The sequence below is a fragment of the Syzygium oleosum genome, unplaced genomic scaffold (genome assembly GCF_021117445.2).
Source record: "Syzygium oleosum isolate NSW1041296 unplaced genomic scaffold, Sole_v2.1 Sole_v2.01, whole genome shotgun sequence".
Classification (NCBI taxonomy): Eukaryota; Viridiplantae; Streptophyta; class Magnoliopsida; order Myrtales; family Myrtaceae; genus Syzygium; species Syzygium oleosum.
In genome coordinates this window covers 7390168-7414652 of record NW_026607485.1, presented here as the reverse complement: position 1 = coordinate 7414652, position 24485 = coordinate 7390168, and the positions used below count along the sequence as shown (strand labels likewise).

Sequence of the window (24485 nt, the reverse complement as noted above, 5' to 3'; positions counted from 1 at the left end):
ATTAGTTTTGTCGTGCACTTTAAGGACATGTCCTGTCAATCTTAGATCCAAACGAACTTCTCTGTTGAATTGGCAGAACATGTTCCCTAACATGAAGAGAGTTGATGATGACTTAAAGCAGTAAATTTCAGTTGAGTATCGTTGTCCTGTCTATCTTGTTCTAGGAATTCCAAGGAAATTTTGATCCAACAACAGTTACTGCAGAAGATTAGGTTTCAGAGAAGCAACTACTGGGAAATATTGATCAGAAGATCCTTTCAATTCACTAGATTCCGTTACTTAAACACACATCTCGTCGAATCATATTGACTAGTTGATTGACTAGTTGATGAAACATTTCGTGCCCAAGGCATTACATCACATGGCTAAAGATCCAAAATTCATGATCTTTTTCTCTATTATTCTTTTCACTGCTCATATTTATTTACATTTTCCGCGAAACAAATGAAAAGTACATTAGCTACCCGGCATCGGTATATGTTGAGACGAGCCACCACGACCATCCTTTATCCTTTGACGACGTCGTCATCATCGTTCTCATCGTCATCGATCATGTACCGCTTCCAGAACCAATGCTGCTTCCACACTCTCTCGACCATCGAGTCCACAGGCACGCCCTTTGTCTCGGGCAAGAAGAACAATGTAAAGAGCCCCATGAGCAGGATCCACGCAGCAAAGAAGAAGAAGATGCCGGCCCTCATGTGGCACAGCATCGAGAGGAAGGCCTGCGCGATAATGAAGGTGAAGAGCATGTTGGAGCTCACTGCGCAGGCGAAACCAGACGTCCTCGTCTCCAGAGGGAAGGTCTCGCTCGGAATCAGCCATCCGAGCGGACCCCATGACCATGCGAATCCCATCACAAACACGCACACCAGCACCACCACGATTATCGCCTCGGCATGGTTGAGAGACCCCGTTGGTTGCAGGTGTAGAAGCAAGAGCACTCCTATCACAGTCTACAACAAGAAAGAAAATTTTATGGATTAGAAAGTATCAACGCATTAGATCAACCTCTCTCCTTCTAATCGAACAGAATTACGCAAGTTTGATGTGATTTTCCGTCAATCGTGATTGAAGAAACATGCGAAGACAACGTGAATTACCTGAGTGATGAACATCTGGACACAAGCCTCAAGGAGCAACACCCTCCGGCCAGCCCTGTCCACCGTGTAGATCGACACTAACGTGCTGAAAACGTTCACGAGCCCGGTGATGACCGTCGAGAGCAGCGCGGCATTGTTCCCGAACCCGACTGTCTGGAACAGGACCGGCGCGTAGAACATGATGGCGTTGATCCCGGTGAACTGCTGGAACACCTGCAGCAACATGGCTATGACAAGAGGGGGCCTGCTCGATGGTTTCATGAGCTTGCGGAACGGGTGCTTCACTCGCCTTGCGGCCTCACAGGCAGCAACAATCGAATTGAACTCGGCAGTGACGTCATCGGTGCCGCGGATCCTCTTCAGGGTGGCCTTCCCTTGGTCGACCTGTTTGCGCTCAATGAGGCTGGTTGGGGTCTCGCAGATGGCGAATGAGCCCACGAGGAGAATCACGGCCGGGACGCCAGCCAAGCCGAGAGAGATCCGCCACCCGTGAGGGTGAATGTTGGATGTGAAGTAGTTGATGATGCCGGCGATGAGGATTCCGATTGTAATGAAGAGTTGGAAGCAAATGTTGAGAGCTCCTCTGATTCTGGCAGGAGCTAATTCAGATAGAAACAGAGGCACCGACTGATTACCGAACCCGACACCACAACCGAGGATGATTCTGCCGAAGACGACCATCACAAGGTTGACACCGCCGGCTTGGAGTGCAACCCCCACGATGAAGAAGAAGGATCCAATCTGCAATGTCGTCCTTCGGCCGAATTTGGAGCACACCCTTGAGGCTGCAAAGCTGGCTAGGAGAGCAGCTATGTACAGCGAAGATGTGAACAACTGGAGGTACTCGTTGTCGTATTTACAGTAGTTGTCCTCGTGGGCACGCTTCTTTTTCTCGTACACGTTCATGAAGAATTTCATCAAGAAGTCATCCATGGCAGTCACTCCACCTGAAATTCAATGAAAATCCACATAAGCATTGCGAAAAGCGAGTCATTTTACAATGACTGATGCATTCTGTACTTGGAAGTATAAACTAGCCATTCACAAGTCAAAATGCAATATAAACTAACCCATACCAGAGGCAAAAATGTGATCCGATCAATTTCTCTTTTAAATAGAATAAGTTTCCCCTACCCGAAATTCCGATGTCGTATCCGAACAACATCCCTCCAAAGGCCGCGATGATCACGCACACAATGACGTAGAAAGTTATCTTCCCGTCATGCTCGGGCATTTGGCCGCCGTGGCTCACGACAACAGCCGGCATCTTTCGCTAGCTCTCTCCGGGTGGAAAAAGACAGACAAAGGAGAGAAGCTTTATATCAAAACGTATTCGGACAGAAGAAAGACGACCAGAGTGAAGAAGCGGAGGGTAAAAGATCGAAGAGCTTTAGATCTTGTCCGAATACGAATCTTTAGGTGCATTGTATGGGGGTATTTATAACACGCCAAGAAGGCAAGGAAAGGCTAAATGAAGATTAGATGACAACTAATCGCGATATGATAATGACGTGGTTTTTGCTCTTATCTAAAATTGGATGAGATAATCATCCCTTAAGTGTCGGGCTTCTGATGATTCGTCCTCGTCAAATAGAACAGATTTTGCAGGTTAGTTTGACCCAGGAGTGACTTAATGCCAAAAAGAGACAATAATCGTAGATGGGAATGGAAGGTGGTATTGTCTTTGACCAGTCTAAATCGGAATTGACACCGAAGTGCGTCGTTGGAGTTTTCCAAGGAGATGAAAAGAGTTCATTGTCTAATTAAGTGCATACTTGACTTTAACCCTTGAATATATAAACAGAAATTAGGGGGAAGAGTTCTTGAAAACTTGAATTAAAACATAAACCAAAAGTTTTTTTTTTGTTTATGTTTAATTCGAATTTGACTTGCAATTAAGATGAAATAACGGTGGTGGTGATTGTTTTCCAATAGGTTTAGGTCCAGGGATGGACATTGCATGTTGCCATGACAGAGCTGATTAGTAGATAAAAGTTGGTAAGTTCGTTTGAAAAGTTGATAACTTCAAAACGATCGGATAGCCAATGGGTATAATGCTGAGACTCAAATTATGATAGGGTAATTTGATATACAAGTTGACAAGTTCAAAATGTCAATAAGCCGTGGAAATCAAAGTTGTAAGTTTGTTGCAAAAGCTGGTAATTTCAGATGTGCACGAATAGGTGGATGACCCAAAAATGGTCAATAACCTAAATCGGGAAAAAAGTTAGTAAGCAACTTGAATAAGGCTGATAATTTTACATAAGAGTTGGTGAGTTTAAAGCGTTAATAATCTATGAAACCAAGATTGGTAAGTTGTTATTATTGAAGCAACAAATCAAAAAGCAAAAAATCAGAATGTTTGTAGTGCAGAATCTTCCACAAATCAGCACAAAGATAATATATCAAGGAGAATATCCACGAGTTGATCATTTAGGAATCTTTTCTTATTTGTTTTTTATTCAATTTCCTTGTAAATCAAATTGTATCTTTTATCTTTAACTTCTATCATAATGATAGGTGATGATATCTCTATTTATACTGTAAAACATATCAATGAAAGGTAATGCTTCATCGACTCAATTCTCTATTTTCTTTATGGTATCAGAGCCACGGAGGGGCACACTGCTCTTTTCTTGTTTAAAAAAAAATTGATACAATCATGTCAAACCCGAGATTTCCATTTCCTTCGAACATCAATGTGGCAAATTTTGTTACGTTGAAGCTCAATGAAAACAACTTTTTGCTTTGGGAGACACAGATATTGTCTCTGATTGAAAGTTAGGACCTACTTGGTTTTCTTAATGGAGAGATAGTTGCACCACCGCAGACTCGGACATCGGAGAATTCAACCGAAGTCAGTAATCCAGAATATACATCATCGGTGCATAGTGACCACCTCGTAAAGTCTTGGATCTTGGGCACACTCTCAGAAGAGGGTCTTGGACATGCTATTGGACTTCAAACAGCAGCAGAAGTGTGGAAGGCTCTCACCGATCATTTCAAGCAAAGCTCAGTGACTCGAGAACTTGATCTCCTTGGACAACTTCAACACATTAGGAAAGAAAATAAGCCTTTATCTGTTTATCTTCGTGACTTTAAATCTATTTGCGATCAATTGCATTCCATTGGTAAATCTATGTCGGATGCTAATAAAGTCTTCAGATTGCTTGAAGGACTTGATGATAGCTATGAGTCGTTCAAAACGACTATGTTCAGGCCTCCTCTTCTATCTCATGCTGAAGTGGTTGCACAACTACAAATTTATGAGTTACGAAACAAGCGCACTTCAACCATGCTCCCAAACAATTTAATGGCGTTTATCTCGCAGCGACATAATGGTGGCTACATTAATTCTAGGGGTCGTGACTTTTCTCAGACAAACCAAAATGGTCGGTGATTTTCTAGAAATTACTATACTACTCAACAAACCAAAACCGTTGGTACGTCGTCAAATTCAAACTTAGGAGTGCCATCTCTCATCTGTTAGATTTGTAAGAAGAAGGGACATGATGCATTGAATTGTTGGTATCGTTTCGATAACAGTTTTCAGAGTATTAATACCCCGTGGCCTGGCTGCACTTCATATCTCAAACTCACAAGATGAAGAATGGCATCCGGACACCGGTGCTAATACTCATATGACTAATAATCCAGGTAATCTTGTGAACGCAGTTCCTTACCATGGCTATGATAATGTGATAGTTGGGAATGGTGCATCACTGCCGATTACTCATGTTGGGACTAGTCAATTTGGCAATAGGACCGGTCAGTTTTCTCTTAATAATGTTTTGGTCGTTCCACAAATTAAGAAAAATCTATTATCCGTCTCTCAATTGACAAGAGATTATCCTTACTATTTTGAGTTTGATGCCTTTGGTTTTTCTATCAAGGACTCCAGGACACACCGGGTATTGCTGACGAGAACTAATCATCAAGGATTATATACCAATAAGGATCCGCATTCCATGGCATTCTTTTCTCAGAGAAACAATGTTGTTGATGAACTTACGTGGCATCGCAGATTAGGCCATCCAAATAGTCGTATTTTACAGCTTTTGCGGTATGATAATTTGATTTCAATAAATAAATCCACTAGCACTTTATGTACAAGTTGTCAGATTAGTAAAAGTTCAAGATTGCCATTTTCTTTATATGATTCTCGATGTTCCCATCCATTGGAGAAAATACATTGTGATCTTTGGGGATCGAGCCCAAATCATTCTATGCAAAAATTTTGATATTATGTGGTATTTATTGATGATTTCTCCCGATACTATTGGTTATATCCGTTGAAGCAAAACTCAGATTTCTATGAGAGTTTCATATCTTTTCAGAAATTAGTTGAAAATCAGTTTGATAAGAAAATTAAAGTTTTTCAATCTGATGGAGGAGGTGAATTCACAAGCAATAATTTTCTCACACATCTTCGTAAATGCGGCATACAACAACAACTCTCATGTCCAGGTACGCCAGAACAAAACGGTGTTGCTGAGAGGAAACATCAACACATTGTTGAAGTCAAACTTGCTATATTATTTGAGGCATCTATGCCACTCAACTATTGGGTGGAAGCATTTACAACGACGAATTATTTGATAAATCGGCTTCCTTCAACTGCTTTAGGCCATCAAAGTCCATACTTAGTCTTATTCAAGAAGGACCCTGATTACTTATTACTCCGAGTGTTTGGCTCTCGTTATTATCCATATTTACGCAACTACACGATGAACAAATTTGACAAGCACTCTTTGCCGTGTGTATTTTTTAAATACAGTGAAAAGCTCAAAGTATATCGTTGTCTTCATCAATCTACTGGTCGTGTTTATGTATCTCGACATATTGTTTTTTATGAGCATTATTTTCCTTTTGCCTCTTCTTCTCAAGCGACTGCTATGACTAAGGGGGAGTTGTTGCGATGCAATTCAATTTTAGCCTCATCACAAACCAAAGCTTCTGGTGATCATTTGACTATGCCCAAACCTAGTCCATAAGTTTGTCAAAATGGTTGTTCACCAGCAGATCTTGATACTGCAAGCGAATGTGCACGTCTGTTTGCCGAGATAGAACCGGACTCAAATGCTTTATCTGCTACTATCTCTAACCATGTGGCACAACCAGCAAAGAGTGCATCTTTACTTCAGTCTCATTCCGAAGCTTCCACATCCTCAATACATCCCATGGTTACACGTTCAAAAGCTGGGATCTCGAAGCCAAACACCAGGTATGTCAATATAGCAGTATCATCCATCCTTCCCGAACCACGCACTGTTCATTCAACTTTAAAGCACCCTGGTTGGAAAGCTGCTATGCTTGAGGAGTTGGATGCTCTTGCAATCAACAAAACATGGGAACTAGTTCTTCGTCATCTGTCGATGAATGTGGTTGGATGTAAATGGGTGTACAAGATAAAGCTACATGCCGATGGTTCACTTGACCGATTGAAAGCCCGACTTGTTGCAAAAGGCTTTCATCAAGAGGAGGGTGTTGACTTCCTAGAAACTTTTAGTCCGGTGGTCAAACAAGCCATAATTCACATTGTCTTATCTGTTGCTACTGTTCAGAATTGGGAAATTCGCCAATTAGATGTCAAGAACGCCTTCCTACACGGCGATCTTGATGCTCCTGTCTATATGGATCAACCACTGGGTTTCCGCGATTCATTTCATCCTGACCATGTTTGCTTACTTCGGCGTGCACTATATGGCCTCAAACAAGCTCCTAGGAAATGGTTCAAAAAATTCAGTGATTTTCTTTTCGAATATGGATTCTTCTGTAGCACAGCTGATCCATCACTATTTGTTTTTCGTCATCATGATCATATTATTATTCTATTGCTCTATGCGGATGATATAGTCCTCACCGGTGATTCTCCGAAATTACTAAACCATCTTGTGCAGGAACTTGGTAAAGTGTTTTCCATGAAAGACCTTGGCGTTCTTCATTATTTCTTGGGCATTGAAGTCAATCGCTCCACTGATGGACTCTTACTCTCACAACATAAATATGCCTTGGACCTTTTGAATCGAGCATCAATGGCGCAATGTAAGCCTATTGCTACTCCAATAGCTACCAAGCAACCACCACTCAAACATGGTGATAAGCCCTATGTTGATCCATCCCATTTTCGAAATATTGTAGGCACTCTTCGGTACCTTACTCTCACTCGTCCAGATCTCTCGCTTGCGGTCAACATAGTTTGCCAACATATGCATGCCCCAACTGTTGCTCACTATCAGATGGTAAAACGTATTCTGCGATATGTTCACGGTACTTTATACCTTGGGCTTCGTATTTTGTCTCGTAGTTCTCTCCAATTATTTGGCTTTGCCGATACAGGCTGGGCAGGGTGCAAACTCACCAGATGTTCTACCACTAGTTATTGTACTTTTCTTGGCTCAAATTGTATTTCATGGTGTGCCAAGAAACAACTTATTGTGGCCTGCTCCACGGCTAAAGCTAAATATCGAGCTCTTGCTTCCGCAACTACTGAACTCACTTGGATTTCATACATACTGTGTGACATTGGGATCTACCAACATCAACCTTTATTACTTTTCTCAGACAATATGTCAGTATTACATCTCACAACTAATCCAGTTTTTCATGCTCGCATAAAGCACATTGAGATCGATTATCATTTTGTTCGAGAAAAGGTTGCTCTTGGTTCTATCGTTTCCGTCTTCCTCATAAATTGCTGATATTTTTGCCAAGCCATTGACTTGCGATATGTTTGTTAGTTTAAGAATCAAACTCGGTCCCTGGTCCTTCCCATTGACCGGTTTGAAGGGAAGTATTGAAGCAACAAATCAAAAAGCAAAAAATCAGAATGTTTGCAGTGCACTTCCACAAATCAGCACGAAGATAATATATCAAGGAGAATATCCACGAGTTGACCATTTAGAAATTTTTTCTGATTTGTCTTTTATTCAATTTCCTTGTAAACCAAATTGTATCTTTTATCTTTAACTTCTACCATAATTATAGGTGATGATATCTCTATTTGTACTGTAAAACATATCAATGAAAGGTAACGCTTCATCAACTTAATTCTCTATTTTCTTTAGTTACAAAAGTTAATAATTTCGGAACAACAAAATAGACAATTATATGTGCATTAAATAAGAATTGATAAGTTAAATCTAGTTAGGCTGTGCATGGCAACCATTCTGTGCTCGGGAATAGATTCTGCTAAAAAATGATTCTTTTTTATTTTGTGTCCGGAAACAATTTCCTAAGTATTTGAAGGCGTTTGGTAACTGTCCAAAATTTCTATTCTTAGAATAGAAAAAGAACATAAATGCGTTTGGTAACTACATAAAATTTCATTTTATTAATAATATTTTAAATTTTTTTATATTTTTATATTTTTTCTTTCTTTCTTTCCTTGGCCATGGCCGGTCGTTGGCGCCGGCAACTGGCCATAGGCCAGGGTCGGCGAGGGCGTCGCAGCCCTCGTTGCCGGCCTCGCCTTGGCTGGGCGAGGCCTCACCGTCGCAGCTGCGAGCCGCCCTAGCCGGCCACCGGTGAGGGCCGCGACGCCGTCGCCGGTCATCGGCGGCCGGCGGGTGGCGGGTGGCAGGCCAAAGAAAAATAACAAACCAAAAAAAAGAAGAAAACCAAGAAGAATCAGTTCTGGAAAAATTGTTCTAGAATCAAGAAACTACTTTTTTTTGCTTCTTGATTTTGTTCCAAAACTGATTCTGGAAATAATTTTTTGCAAAATTGTGCCTGGGCACAAAAAATTTAACAAACGGATTAATGTTCCCAAACTGATTCTGGGAACAAAACAACATAAATTTTTACTATTTGGCAAGTTGCCAAACGGACCCTTAGTAACTCAATCGAAAAGTTGGTAAGCAACTACCAACTTAAATGAGGGCGGTAATTTCAATAAGAGTTCGTAATTTGAAAATGTCAATCGGGTATGCAAACTTTTACAAAAGCTATTCATTTTAAAACGACAAGATTAATGTTGGTAAGTGATTCAATAAGAGCTAATAACCTAAAACTGTGGAGTAATTTAATCGGGAAAATATCGTTAGATAACTCAAATAAGGTTGGTAATTTGATATGAGAGTTGGTAGTGTAAATCATCAATAATCCACGAAAATCAAAGTTGATAAGTTCTCACAAAAATGGTGATGTTAAAATGACCAAATAAATATTATTAAATAACCCAATTAGAAGTTGATAAATTAGAATTAGTTTATTACTTTATGGGGAAATAGTCTGTAAGTAACTCAAATAAAGGTTAGTAATTTGATATATAAGGTCCTAACTTTAATCGGTTAGCTATGAAAAACAATCAAATAAATGAGTAGTTGTTTCTCGCTCTTTCTAGCTGAGATGGAAAATCTTGTAATTTACATTTGGTAATGAATTAAAATAAGAGTTGGTAACTTAAAATTAGTCGGTTACTTAATCGAGAAAAAGTCAACAAGTAACTAAAATAAGGTTGGTTTAGAAGTAAGAGTTGGTAACTTTAAAATAATTGGTAAGCTACGCAAATAAGAATCGGTAAGTCGTTATAAAAGCTGGAAGGTTCGAAACAGTCAAATGAACATTGGCCAATGACTCAAATAAGAATTTATGAGTTAAAGCTGGTTGGTAACTTAATTAAAAAAATTGATAACTTATTCAAATAAAATTCGATATAAATTGAAATATCATTAAATAGCGCCAATTGGTAAGTTACAAAAGTTTACAATCAGGGACAATGACGTGAATGGTCCTGGACTTTTTTTCAATTTTCAAGTTGATCCTTGAAATGTTTATTCAATTTAGTCCTTGAATTATAAAAAAACACACCAAATGTAGTATCATTCGATTGAAAATATTAACAACGTAAGCTAACCTTATTAAAATTATGTTGACTTGACGTTGCATGTGGCATACCGAGTCCACGTGGCCTACACGTAACTTCTATGTCATCTCTCTCTCACTGATTTTTGCCCAAAAGAGAGAAAGGGAACGAAGAAATATTTGTCAAGCTGGAAAGCAACGCTGCAGTCCACATCCTTATTTTGAACGAATAACCGCTGACGGGATAATTCACACCAGAAAAATACACTTCATGACGGGACTACAAAAGTCGACGGACCATATGGAGCCAAAAAAAAAAAATTCAGAAACTACATTAGACGTTAACCAAAGTTTAGGTACCAACAACTTCAATACCCTACTAATTGGTAACTTAGCTGAAATAAAGCGGTGTAGCCCAACGATAATTTGATATGAGAGTTGGTAACTTACAAGTTATCAGACAATACAACCTTTTTTTACGAAAAGTATAGGTTTTCGAAATTTACCAACAAGAAAAAAAAATAACTTCTTTTCTGCACCGAAACGCCATATTAGCATTGTATTTCTCTTGACATCATTTTAGCATTGTATAAACTCATAGCTTTGTTCTGAAATGCGATTATGCATCAAGGCGAGAGTAAGATTTGAATGGTCGCCTCTAAACACGACGAACATCTTGTGAACATTAACGATCTTTTGCCATGACGCATCCACCTTCTCTTGATCAATTTTGACAAAGAGAACAAGTGCAGCAATCTGGCCGGTTTTGCAACATGATATCATGAATCATTCGGAACTACTATGGATTAAACATAGTGCAATCTCCAAACATCTCACAAGATCAGTAATCTCTTTTGAATGCAAAAATAAAATCTTTACTCTACGAATTTCGCACGCCGATAAAAATCTAGAATCGTTGCGAATGATGCCAAACACGGGTTGGCGTCCATACAGGTCTCTAATCTCTTCTTCTTTTATTTTCAGTTACAAAAAATATATGAATAACCCTATTTCTGTCGGGCAGCACAACTTTATCCCTTCATTTACCAGATGACATTTCCTTTTCCTCCCTTTCTTTGGATTGAACTCTTATAATCTAGCTCATGATACGTTAGGAGAGAACAGCTATCTGACCAAAGTGGAATCAGATTTCACAGGTGGAAGCATCTAGCCAAAAGTTTAAAGAAGACGGAGCCGATGATCCGCCACAGTATAAAGCCAATAACCAACGAGCCAAAATTGGAGCCGCTGACCTTTAATGTCATGAAGATGCAGGTTATACTAATTACTTTTCGAGGCCAGAAGCAGAAAGAATTTTGCTTCAGTGGAGATGCATCACTCCTGTTAGCTTGATGTATGATTTTGGACCAGGAGATCATTTAGAAGTGGATCGTCCATATCTGCAGTCCCATTGACTCTTCTATCACGGCGTCGACCTCTGCAGAGACATCCAAAACAAAGCAATCGATTGTTAGGATAAACCCAGAATTTTCTGAGCTAGGAATATAGAGGGGAGATGAAGAAATTAACTTTTTGAAGCACTTGTAGCGAAGACACGCTTGACATGATGTACAACAATGGCAGTCCATTGCGCTAAGACTACTCGAAGACAATAACTGCTAAATAACCTCCAGCCTCCAGTATAACAAAACCCAAACCAAAAAGATACTTTTCTTACAACAGAAAATCAGAGTATTATGATGCAATTAATACAGAGACAATGAATAACATAATCCAAATCTTGAGGGGAGGCCCCATTTGCTTAGAACAAAACTGTTTAGCTCGAGGTTTTTCCAGGAATGATTTTGCTCTAACATGCAAGAAACTGTCAATAACATTTTTCCATCTGAAACAGATTTTCTCCAAAAATTTCCTAGTATGGAGCCATTATTAGTGTAGCTGGTCTCGCATTTGATCCAGCGCCCCACCTTTACAACGCAGGAGTACTGTTTAGTGAAAAATCTGGCACTTATTGCTGTACATAGTGATGATACATATGGATACTTTCTATGGGGGGAAAAAGTGAGTTTTGATCACCCAGTTGATCGATGCTACGGTCTTCTGATCATGACAGTACCATGGATCGTACAGTTGGGTCATCATAGCCTATGAAACTGTTAACTGATAGTATCACAGAGGTAAATAGGCAACAGTGGATCCAAGTACCTTCAGAAAAATGACATTCATTGAAAAAAATTGAATTTCCCATATTGACTTAAGAATGCAAGTAAGGCGACGCTTGAAAAAAGTATTGTTCTCAACTCATCTTTCCATAAACAAAGACAGACTGAAAAGCTTAAGAATCTTGAAAAAGTGTGAGTTATGTGGGTAACATAGTCTTGAGTATACATCTTTGTTCCCTGTGTCCTAATTGCAAGTGCCAATGTAATAGCATCAAGATCATATAGTTTTCAATAAAGTAAATTAACTTGCAGTTGTTTTCATAAAAGCCAAGCAGAAGAAGAAGTCCCAACAAAACCATTCATAAGAAAGTGAAGATGTCACAAGCCTCTATTGAGCGAAAAATCTCAAAAGAACTTGGTGTCCTTTTCTTGTCTCTCTCTATCCTTTTTCCTTTTCATGCGATTCTGGAGCTCATTCCAGCGCACAACTTAAGGAGACAACTGGCTAAAGCCGTAAAGCCTTATTTATCTTTCTCAGTTTAACACACAAATATACATACATCCATGTTAAATGAGTAAAGAAACATAGAGACCTTACACTGGTCGATTGAAGCTCCACCGTATCCAAATCCTCATTTTCCTGCAACACAAATACATGTTCATCTGTTGAGGTGCCAAGCAAAACTTGCCCACTTCAAACCATTTAGTGGCTATAAACTACATTACCTCTTCAATCAGCAAATCCTTTCTTGTAATCAGACCAATAACACGAGACGCACGAGGTACCACAAATAGATGTCTTAAACCCAGCTGGCGGAAAAGGTTGTAAACCTACAGTGTCAGCAAGAAGCAACATTTATCAACTCATAGGCCCAATACCTAAGGATCGTTATCTCCGAAATGGAATAGTAACTTCACCTTCGTCAGAGACATGTCTTCAGGTACCACGTAAGGAGAGGGATTCAAAAATGGTGCTAGATCTATATACATTTCCAAGTCATCAGAGCTTAAATGTATATCATCAATTGACAAACCTCTACTGGTAGCAGGTTTGACAAACTCATTGAAATTGTGCCTGAAATTCACAAATAAAAAAAAAGCGTCATTCAAAATTTTCATAAAACTGGAGCACTAAAGAGAAGAACATTCATCAGTTTTTGGCTTACCTAATAATCCCAGATCTCTCGCAGGGCAAAGGACTGTGCTGGAAATCTACTTTAGACCGCAGAAGCACCAATAAATGACTGTACCAAGAATTTTAATTCCGATTAACCAGCACTCTTCTTCTTATAAAGGAACAGAAGGTACAGACTCAATAGCACACTACCTGCGCAGCATTAACCCTATGACCAGTGTTTCTCCATTTCTTGTATGATCTATTACCTGAGATAAATTAAGTTAAAACATCAGGGAGAACTATCAAGAACTAAATGGAATGAAGCAGCATAAGCAAGGAAAAAGCACTTGCATACAGGAAAACCATTGTGTTTGTTGCTCCGCAAGATAGATGCTAGATCAGACACCTTGACAACACGTGGCAAGGAAATCACCTTCAGCGACAGGGAAAAAAAGGAAACGATGTTGAGTGTTGAAAAATAATAAAATATACAAATACAAAGCTAAGAATATTGCATGCACCATGTAGCTCAAGTTCTTGTTCTTAGAGCAATTTTGATAACTGAGCCATGATAATAACCACAAATCATTATCAAAGGCCAGAGGCAGTAAAACTAGTTTCTAATTCATGCTGATATATTGCTGACAAGAAAGGCAAAATCAACATCTGATAACCTCACACAAGCTTTAACAGTTGATGGAATGCCATAGTTTTCTTAAAACTTTTTTTTTTTTTTTTGATGACCCGGGGAACCCCCGCACGGCCGACAGCCGGGAGGTAAACCCTGGGGGCGACACGTGCTAGCCACCACACACGTGCACCGGTTAAGTCACCCTACGGCACCCGGGATTTGAACACTCAACCTTTTGCAAGAGGAAGAGTGCGCGCTCCAGCAGCGCCACCCAGGCGGGTGGTGTTTTCTTAAAACTTTTGTTGCTTACAAGATATAAGAATCAAAATAAAACTTCCATATCATAAGATTCCTTCTTTTCATTTACTTGCAAAAACAATACAAAGCAATGAGACATTAATTTAAGTTGGAAAATACTACAAAACCTATTGTACAGTACAACGAATGACAGTATTATCTCATATCAACAACAACCAAAATGCCAGTTTAAGATAGAATTCTTCCTTAGGAAAATTGGAGGGGAAGCCAGCTAGGGAATGGGCAGTTGATGGTAGGTATGATAATTTTCAATTTCTTGAACCAAACAGCAATGACAAAGATTTACACTCTTGAGAATATAAACCAGAATGAAAAGCTCAAGTGGGCCAGTAACAAATTTCAAATACGAGCAGGGTGCACGTGTGCACATTCCTGACATTAGAGTAATTATGAATTAGACTTTTTCTAATATCCTATTGGAACTACAATTGTGTGCCCATATGTGTTGGAACCAGATGCCCATGATCACAGTAAGGATGTTTACCTTTCGAGTTCCACAAACCTCTTTTGCTGTCATTTTGCGCATCTGGTATTTAGGTCTTGATTCTAGCAATGGAATGCCCCTCAACCGAGCCTGTTCTTCATAGAGACCTTCATTAAAAGCATCACCAACAGCCTGCAGCAGAACGGACTTTAGTACCCTTGCAAAGACGCAAACGCAAGCCTTTACAGTATGACGTTGATGAAAGCATACCTTTGATATAAGAAGAACAAGCATGATAAGGGGCAAAAGTTTCAAATTGTTTGTTATTTCAACCATAATTACACAAAGCGACACAGTCATCCTCATTGAACCTCCAAGGAAGGAAGCAGCACCCAATAATGCATACCTACAGAAACAAAGAGTAATTACATTACAATCAATGAAAACAACAATCTACCAATTTGATCTATGTATAAGGACAGCAAATGGCTTTCTAATAATAAAACAAGATAAGGTATGATTAGAAAGACATGAGGAAATGAAAGTCAAATTAAAAATGGAGGGAGTCCAGCGGATTGTGCCTTTTATGGCATGTGCACTCAATCAGAAGGGAAAGGTTGAGGTTGGGCCCCTCATTTGGAGGCTTGTGCATCCTATCCCCGCACTTGGTAGTGGACGGACGTAAAATAGCCTAAAGGAAGGGGAAAGGGAGGAGTGGTCTGAGAGCACATCTTTGCAGAGAAGTCCACAAGCAGCCAACAGATACCGAAAAGATAGAAGAGGGCCCCCCATTTTAATGGAATAAAAACACAGCAAGTTGGAATAAGATGGTGTCTCTCCAAAGTAGGGGTGCATCTTCAAAAATTGTCACTTCTTTAACCATTAATGGCATTCAACTTGAATCACATGAAATATTGTGGGCAGCATCATACTAGATTGAATCCTGACACATATTTCACTGCTAAAGGAGGAGCAAACTGAAAGATCAGTTGTAAGATGGATAGCCTATATGAAAATGCAAACTCTATTTCCCAGCATCATCTCACAAATTTCCTATATCTGTGAAGTCAAACCATTGCTTTCATTCAGCAAATATGTCACTAAAGTACATTCCTCAAACAGGATAATTCCCTGAACTGTTGCTCTAATATCAAATTCACTCGAAGGTGTAGCAAATAAATGCATATCAGGGTCTGGGTCGGTATGTTATCTCTCGAGTTTGGCAAGAAGTGGAATGTAATTGAACCAAGTGATGAATGATTGAGCAAGAACGAGATGAATGACATGTAAAACAAACAAGATGTTCAACAAATCTGTGTGTCATTTAGATGTGTTTGGCCCAGATGTAAAGGGGGTGCTGCTGCTTTTCAAAACCGAAAACTCCCCCAGTGAGCATTTTGTAAATCTAGCAGCAGCTTTGGCCTTTTTTTGGGTTCAAAAATCTACAGCAGCTGTGGCTATTTTGCTAGATCTTTTGAAAAGCAAGGGAAGGTGCTTTTGGAGCTGCAGTTGTGTGCTTTTACAAGGTTAAAAAGTAGATGAAAACATAACTTACCACTTATTAACTTATTTTATATAAGTGTGATGCAAAACATGTTGCCAAACGCCCTTAACAGTTCAGCCACAGCACAAGCCAGCACCACCACAACATAAAAAGCTACAACAATATCAAACAGGCTCTTAAACAGTTTTTGAAAACCATATGGGTGAGTGAACCAGTCGAGTCACCAGATCATTGTGTAACCAATTTGACCGCTTCGTTATTTTATTGGTGTAAAATATGTGTAAGCTGATAAAACAGTATTCGGATGCAGCTTAGTGGTCTATTGTGTGCATATTTTTCACTGAAAGCATGCTCCATCCAAGGTTCAAGTGTTCTCAAAGCTTTTTCTTTGCACTGGTTCCATCTTTAATTATAGGGAAAATGACACAAATGGTACATGGACTTCGGCCCAATATGTAATGTGGTCCCTGAACTTTTAATTTGTTCAATATGGTCCCTCAACTTTGGCCGGACTAAGTTAAACATGTACCAAAAGTTCAGAGACCACATTGACCAAATTGAAAGTTTTGGGATCACATTGCCCATTGGGCCAAAATTCATGGATCACATTGAACAAATTAAAAGTTTAGGGACCATATTGCATATTGGGCCAAAGTACATTGACCATTTCTGTCATTTTTGCGTATTTATACTGTCGATTGATTGCAATGTGCACAAGATTAGAAGGTGAACATGACTGGATGAGTGATTCTCACATGGTTTTTTCACATAGGAGACAAAGAAATGCATGCTTTTCTAGGCAGAGCCAGTTCAACCCAGTTCTTAATACGGTTCAACTGCCCGGTGGTTTTTTCAGTTTAACCGGGTCAAGCGGGTTTCACTCCGGTTTTGGACACAGATGGTTTAAGGCTCATACCCCTTCCACAACTTAAGCTGGTAGCCAGTGCAACCGGTTGAACCAGCCCGGCCATTCCGCTCCGATTTACAAAACATTGATTAAACAACAGAAGTGACACTTGTAATTTGAAGAAAACAGCAGTCACCACTAGCATTAAATCCATTAGTATGCAGGCTTGGTCTAAACACGCCTCAGAGATCATTAATTACTTCGAGCTCAAAGTTTCATTCAACAATGGCTGCGGTAAATTTGTTCATTGACGGCACCCCCGAAACAATGATGGCATTATGCATGTGGAACTGATAGTCCTCAAATGAAATGAGAAGTACAACTATACAAGTGAAGAGGCTTACGTTCCCTCCTCAATGTTAAGCTTCTGGTAAAAGTTGACAACAAACATGCCAACCAGGCGTCCGTATGTCGATCCTATCATTATTCCAGGAACAAACTGACCAGCAGGAACAGCAGAACCAAATGTGATCACTGCTAAAGCATAAAACATAACCTGAAGGTGGTAGGATGTGAGAGACACGAGTTACTTTTCAAGTATTATACCAAAATATGCACAAAACAGAAACAAAGACATGGATTTAGCAGTGCGTTAGTTATGACAGCATGTTTATTTCCAAATTCTATCAAAAAAGCAGCTTCAAAATATTCCATCCAAAGGTTTAGCACCTTCTTGGAGTTGGAAGAGAGATATTGATAGATGTGAAGCAAAATGCTTTACCAGAAAGGTCAACAAACTTTGAGCACTGTACTCATGAATTGTCTTTGCACTAAACAAGTTCCTGATGGCATCATCCTGTAACAATAAAGTCGATTTTGTTGATTGGAATCAGTTAAAACAAGAGCTTCCATCAGCAGCATATCTATTCACAGGTATCTATTACTTTGCCAACAAAGATAATTTTACCAAATGTGCAAAAAATAATGGCTGGAGGATACATAATTCTGCAAAAGAACATACAGGCATCAATTAATTTAGATTACCTGAGTATTAAAGAAAATAGTAGCAAGATCATTGTACTCATTGTCTCTTCCACAGTAAAACTGCAAATCAAATCAGATAACCTCAAGATTTAGCAAAACCAAAACTAGAAGTATACAGAGAGTATATTCCATGCAAGGGTAGAAACACCATCTATGAGAAGAAGTGTTATCACATTCAGTAAATAGTTCATTAAAGGTGAAATCAGGCAAGCTTTCCTACTTGATTAAGGCAGGATAGCTTAGGCTACAGATCTCAAAAATATGATTTAATAATAAATCTCGCCCAATAACTGAGACGTAATTGAACACGCTGTAACACAGATGAATCTACCTTCAACATATTTTATGTTGTGTTTTACTAAGTTAAAAAGTTCAGCATCATAACTTATATTGAAAGGAAGTTATTTACATGCATAGTGATTTGACGAAGCTACAGTACAGATAGTAACTCGTTATAAGAGGAAATCACCCTGTCTGGGGATAGAGATAGATGAAAATAGTGGAGAGTGAGGCCAGTAGGGAACAGTTGACAGGAGGAGGGGACCCTGGAAACTCATGCTGAGACTGAATGGAACCTTACCAAATGTCTTTCCTCATGCAAATCATCGATTTAATCAAACAGGTCAAAAAAACTGTCTAGATATAAACAATTAACTAATGAACAGACGAATTATCACAAAGACAACCACCACAGTGCTCAAAGAGTTCCTGACCTTACATCTGTGAATTAACTACTTAAAGCTAACTCGTAGCGGCGAAAGAGAGTACACCCCATTAACTGCCACATTATGGTTAAGTACTATTGTAAAATTTACTGGCTCAATACGAGAATCTAGATATAGAAAATATTATAATTCAATAGATTGGCTTTCACATTTTTCCAGAAAATGGGGCCAAAAAGATAACTAGTGAATCGAATTTGTCATCTGACCAAAAAAAAAGAAAATCAAATTTGTCCCAAATACTAACAATGAAAATGAACTACAACAATGAAACCTTTATATCCATAGTAGTAGTAATGATTTTAGTGATTCACTCCCCTTCCACTAATGTATCCCATATAATGGTAGTGATAGCAAAAACAATTGTACCTTCACATAATTTCCATACATTCCTGGAGAATGTGGACATTCTATTCCAGAAGTGGGATCTGTTTCAGGACATGGAGTGCATTTTCGCAGTAATGGTAGACCGAAGGATATCACTGATGTTAGCAGAGATATGAGGCATGCTTCAATTATCTGTTCCAAAAATTTTTATGAGATGCCGTAAAATGAATATAAGAGGAAAAAGGTCCTGGGCAAGTAAACACATGCACATCGTCTCACATTGAATGTTTACCTTGACACGATTTCCTTTCTTGTGCAGATAATTTCGACGCCAGTGAGTTATATATAGAGTAAGCTGGTTAAATAACGCCCCTAAAGAAAATATACAGCCAGATCAGAGGGTGAAAAGAAAGCAGTAACATGAGATCCAACTAAAAAAACACCAACCAAGGAGACCCCCAATAACTCCGATGACAGCCATTGGCAGTAACTCCTGAAATGAGTAATCCTCTTGACCACTGCAATGAAACATCATCAAAAGTCCATTAGCTAGAAAACCCGAAAACAATTCTTAAACTTCACCAGATTAACCAACAAGAACCGACTCTGATATGTCCCATATTATGAATCCACCCGCGCCAAAATGTCCACACTTTCCGCTTTTACACCAACCCATTGCAGTTCGTACAACGACGGCAACAATTGCGGAAGTGAAGAAAACACGCCACATGAGTTGACTCCTCCACCTTAGCAAACATAAAGAGGATAACTCTCAAATGATATTTTGTCCTTGATAGGTCAACAAATCCATGCATGTAATCCTATCGAGGAAATACAGCTTAACCAAGTAAAAGCAGGCGGGTCATATACCACGACGTAACTTCTTCCAACGCAAATAGAACACCACCAACTGGAGCTCTGAAGGCAGCAGCAACTCCAGCAGCACATCCACAGGTTACCTTGACAAAGTATTGAAAAATTTGACAATAAGACATAGTATTTCAATGGCATAGCATTGCTACTAGAACAGCTTGAACATTTGAGCATTGACATGCTCTTTTGTATTTTGATAAGCAAAGGAAAGTATTAACACAAGAAAAAGGAAAGTTTTGGTCTGCATATAGACGGTAGTAAGTGGTGGATGCCAACACTCCCAATCAGACCAGGCATTCACCATGATTAAACTGATAAAAGAAGGCCCTCATCTTTAGTATGGACTATGCGGTACAAACATCCAAACTAAACCAGAAAAAGGAATAGGGGATGGAGCAGTCAAAAGTTTCAAAATAGTGTTTGGGGCATCATTTAATGTGTTTCTGGTATAAAATAGTGTTTGGGGCAACTGAACTTCTTGTGAGTGTATGTAGCTTCCCTTCAAAATTTAATTTTTATAAATCATGAAAAAGCTCCACAAGCCATGGGTGAGATGAATAAATGAGTCCACGTGCCAATAGAAGGAAGGGAAAAAACTAAATGCCGCCGAAGAGGTGCCTCATTCATCAATCTAAGAGGCTTTAGTAACTTACAAGATCACGGCGATCCCGATCACTCTTGAAAACTTGAAGCCATCTCGAACTCACATGATATTTTGTGGATCCCCCCTGAACTCGGAATCACATCAAAGAAAACAACCGTGTTCATGACTTTCGGCAAAGACACAACCATGCTTGATCACTTGATCCTTTGTGATTACTGGATGAAATGTAAGGTTGCAAATAAAGGAGCATCATGGTAAACAGAAAGGACGATATGAAAAATATATGAGAAACACCATCCAACAGATCAGCCTCTGCTTCGGATGATTAACACGGTTTGCACAAGAACCACCTCTTTAGCGAAACACCAGCCGAGGTTTATTTGGAGCACAAGACAAAAAACAACTAGTAATCACTCACAGATTCCAGGCCACCAATTCTATTCTTATTTGTACAAAACAAGACAACCATATCACTACATTAACAGAACAGCTAGTTCCTCCAACTACTTTCAGGAAACGATCAGTTATCTACCACGTGGTTCATGCAGGTGCGGATGCATAAAGCAGCACAACGTGTATTAGTAGACCAGCAGCCATAAAATAATTATCTCTCTCTCTCTCTCTCTCTCTCTCTCTCTCTCTCTCTATCAACTTCTTCGATTTTCTCGCTTACAGCCTAGTACATAAACACTGTTTTTTTTTTGGGGGGGGATCTCACATATAAACTCTGGTTTAATTAATGTCAAAAGTAGAAATATGTACAACTACACGAGACCAAAATAGGAGGTACATAAATTGGTCAGACACTGATACAGAATTTGGCTAATTCAAGCTCTTTAAATTGCTAAACATGCTCATTGAAGAACAAAGCATCTAAAGAAGCTGTCAATGAAACATGCAGTCAAGGACCATAGCCTTTAATCATATGAAGATACAAAAACTATTCCCAATACAAGTATATGAAAGCATAAAGTGACGATCTGGCCCAACCCTCAGATCGTAAAAGATCACAAAATGAAGGAAAAAGTAAAAATTAAGCAGCACCCTTTGAACAAACAATAAGGTGCATATTAAGAAAGTATTGGATGTGGTATGTGCACTAACTTGTCCGAGCAATGAAGCAATACAAGCACCCGTATGAACAAGAGGACCCTCCTTTCCAAGAGCCAGCCCACCCCCAACAGAGCCAATGCTCCCGAATATCTGTGGAAATTAGAGATTAAGTAACCATCGCAATCCATTAGAGAAAGTTATTAACATAATTAAACAGCAAACAATTGACAGGTGATTTACCTTTCCAATCAAAGTTCTGAAGAAAAGAATGCCATGAATATCAACTCCTGAATATTTGAGTTCAAAACGATGAGTATTCTTGGACAAATGATGCCAAAACATTGTGGAACAACAAAGATACAGAATGCCACTCAAGCGTACCATTTAGATAACCCTTAATTTCAGGAATGCCAGAACCAGCAGCTGCTGGTGCAAAATGTGTAACTATATATACAGAAGACAGCACTAGAGCCAAGTTGAATAATACATATATTACAAAACCAGCAAAATAAGATTTCTGAATTATTTGAAATGTCAAATGGAACTTCCATCCAGCAAAGTTCTCGACGGATATATTGATGAAAACAGCAGCTAATCCAGTACCTGAAAGCAAACAATCAAATAAGGAACCAAAATATTTTCACAAAATATACATCCAAAAAATACAGAACGCCACATAGAGCATACCCATAAAAACTCAGAAGCTTTCAGATAGGACAACATCAACTACATGTACACAGTAACTATAAAACAGAAATTGCTGGTAGTTTCTGTTCAAACCAATGAAACAACAGCTACAACTATCCGTTGCGGAGGCACCCAAAAAACTTCTACAAGTAGTTCATTTTCTTCTACTCATTGGCAAATTGAAAATGCAACAATAAACAGCAAGGAGTTTCATTCAAATTCCATCTGCCCCTTCATTCCGAAAAGGAAAAGGAAAGAGTTATGATGGTCTGATTGAGCACTTTCTAAAAATTTTCTCTGGAGAGAAACTTAACTCTGCAATTAATCCGGTCGCCCACATCATCGGTCTAATTTACACACACGAGCGATTCAAGAGGCACTAAACCTACCACCGAAGAGCATAGTGCACAGACGTTTTTTCCAGTTGGCCTACGAATTAGGTCCAGTTCAAACACAAATTAAATGGAAAAAGCAGCCCTAATCTCCGGCCTACCAACAAGAGTCGCAAAGTGCACAGATCATAGCTTACCAATTCCAATGAGCAAAGCAAAGAACCACTTCACCGCCACTTGGTACACAAAATACACCTTCCCTCTCTGCGCCTGCCATCAACCCGCAAAAACCCAAAGCTCAGACTCGCATCGCCGATCCACAACACCGCAATCCGCCTCGACCAGAAAGATCCTTCCCGAAACACGACGAACGAGAAAAATATTAAAAAAATAAAAAGAAAAACTCACCTGCTCTTCTCGGTAGGCATCATTCTCGATGACTTCGTAGTCCAGACTCTCGACGCTGCCCCCGTCGCTCTTCTTCGAGATGCCGACCGCGTCGAACTCGCCCTCCTCCGCGTTCGGGAGCCGGGACCAGACCAGCCTGGCCGTCTCCATGCCGTTCTGCAGGTGGTTCGACAGCATGATCGGCGGCCGGACCCAGAGCCCTTCCAAATCCCCGACCCCGAACCCTACAGAATCCCCCCCCCCCCCCCCACGAAGGCACCGACCCCCGGCACGGATCACGAGCGCGAGGCGGCGGCGGGGGAGCAGGATCGTGCCAGGCACGGCGGCGGCGGCCCCGGGATCGGACGACGGAGCTCGACCGAACCACAGCGCGAAAGCACGGCGAAGACTCGCGGGGCGACCCTTCCCTTCTTCTCTCTCGCTCGCGTGAGAGCGTCTGAGGTTTTTGTCTTTTGACCCGGAGCTGTAGGCTACGGCCACTAGTAGTAGTTGACTGCGAATCGGAATTCCATTACAGCTGCTTTTGGCGACGACCAAGGTGGGACGCGCACCCGAACTTCTTCTTCAACTTTCATTCCCCAATGACGCCATGCTCCTCCACCAAAGAATATGAAAGCTTTGACATTTCTTTTTCTTTATTTGTCTTGAAAATATTAATTTTATTTTTGGAAAATATTCCAACACACACATATATATATATATATATAGGATCGCGCGAAATTTTGATGTAAAGAGAGATAAAATATCTTCGCGCGGGATACAATTTACCCTAAACCCGGAAATAAGCACTAATTCTGGTACAGCTCGGCCATACATTGTACACATAAACCGATCGCTCTATTTCAATTTAGGCGCGTTGAGTCTATTGCACCAAACTCGTGTATTATCTCGTTGGTGTTATGCCGACAATAGCTTTATAGGAGTAAATTTAGATTGTGAGTTAGTTCGTATCTAAATTATGAGATTAATTTAGAAGGAAAAGTTCATATGGCTTTACTTAATCTCGATTCTCGCTTCCTGCTTTGTGCGTGTTAGTGCCGACACAAGATTCGAATCGTTACCCTCTATTAGCTGTGATCCATTGCATGCTATAGACAATCCTCGTAGCTCATTTTTCTTATTCGTTACTAATCATAAAAGTTAATTAGCAGTCATTTTCGTAGGATCATGATTTTAAACAGGGAAAAAGTCACATAAAATCTCAAACTATACTTATTGTAGCACGTTTACACTGAACTTTCTTTGTGACATCAAGAATCCCAAATTATGACCACTATGATATATTTACCCTAAACTTTTTCTTGAGACACAAATAACCTCAAACTTGTATCTATCTAGATGACATATTTACCCTATTTTTCAGCCAAAACAACGTCGTTTAAGTCACGTGAGCACCATGTTAACATTGTTTACTTTCTCGCGTCCATGTAAGTAGATTTTTAACGGTTCTCATTGACAATATTACAAGTACAAGGTTTGGATTTTTTGTGTCACGGAAAAAAAGTTTATGGTAAATGTATCTTAATTGACATAATTTAGGATTTTTTTTATAGCTTTGCTCTT

At 39.6% G+C, this 24485-nt stretch overlaps 2 protein-coding genes across 4 annotated transcripts; both read right to left on the bottom strand.

The window, feature by feature from the left end:
* LOC115685044 (sugar transport protein 8) lies at nt 1-10062 on the bottom strand. 2 transcript variants are annotated; one of them, XM_056311889.1, is made up of 4 exons: nt 9961-10062; nt 2238-2384; nt 1104-2050; nt 1-956 (listed from the first exon to the last, which is right to left on the bottom strand). In XM_056311889.1, the coding sequence occupies exons 2-4, from the start codon at nt 2368-2370 to the stop codon at nt 507-509; spliced, it is 1530 nt and encodes a 509-aa protein (XP_056167864.1). In that variant the 5' UTR covers nt 2371-2384; nt 9961-10062; the 3' UTR covers nt 1-506. The 2 variants fall into 2 exon arrangements, with proteins under 2 accessions (XP_056167864.1, XP_030465894.1); XM_030610034.2 differs by lacking the exon at nt 9961-10062 and having other exon boundaries at nt 2238-2780.
* Nucleotides 10063-10795: 733 nt separating this feature from the next.
* Nucleotides 10796-23474, bottom strand: LOC115663831 (chloride channel protein CLC-d). Of its 2 annotated transcripts, none has more exons than XM_030585799.2 (24): nt 23189-23474; nt 22923-23141; nt 22712-22784; nt 21877-22098; nt 21736-21782; nt 21547-21645; nt 20492-20566; nt 19836-19924; nt 19571-19711; nt 19413-19483; nt 19258-19337; nt 19008-19157; nt 17917-17976; nt 17654-17728; nt 17277-17428; nt 14792-14927; nt 14582-14713; nt 13504-13581; nt 13359-13414; nt 13198-13275; nt 12950-13106; nt 12758-12862; nt 12625-12671; nt 10796-11346 (listed from the first exon to the last, which is right to left on the bottom strand). In XM_030585799.2, exons 2-24 carry the CDS (start codon nt 23097-23099, stop codon nt 11253-11255), a joined length of 2394 nt encoding a protein of 797 aa, XP_030441659.1. In that variant the 5' UTR covers nt 23100-23141; nt 23189-23474; the 3' UTR covers nt 10796-11252. The 2 variants fall into 2 exon arrangements, with proteins under 2 accessions (XP_030441659.1, XP_030441661.1); XM_030585801.2 differs by having other exon boundaries at nt 12630-12671; nt 23189-23473.
* Nucleotides 23475-24485: the final 1011 nt, after the last annotated feature.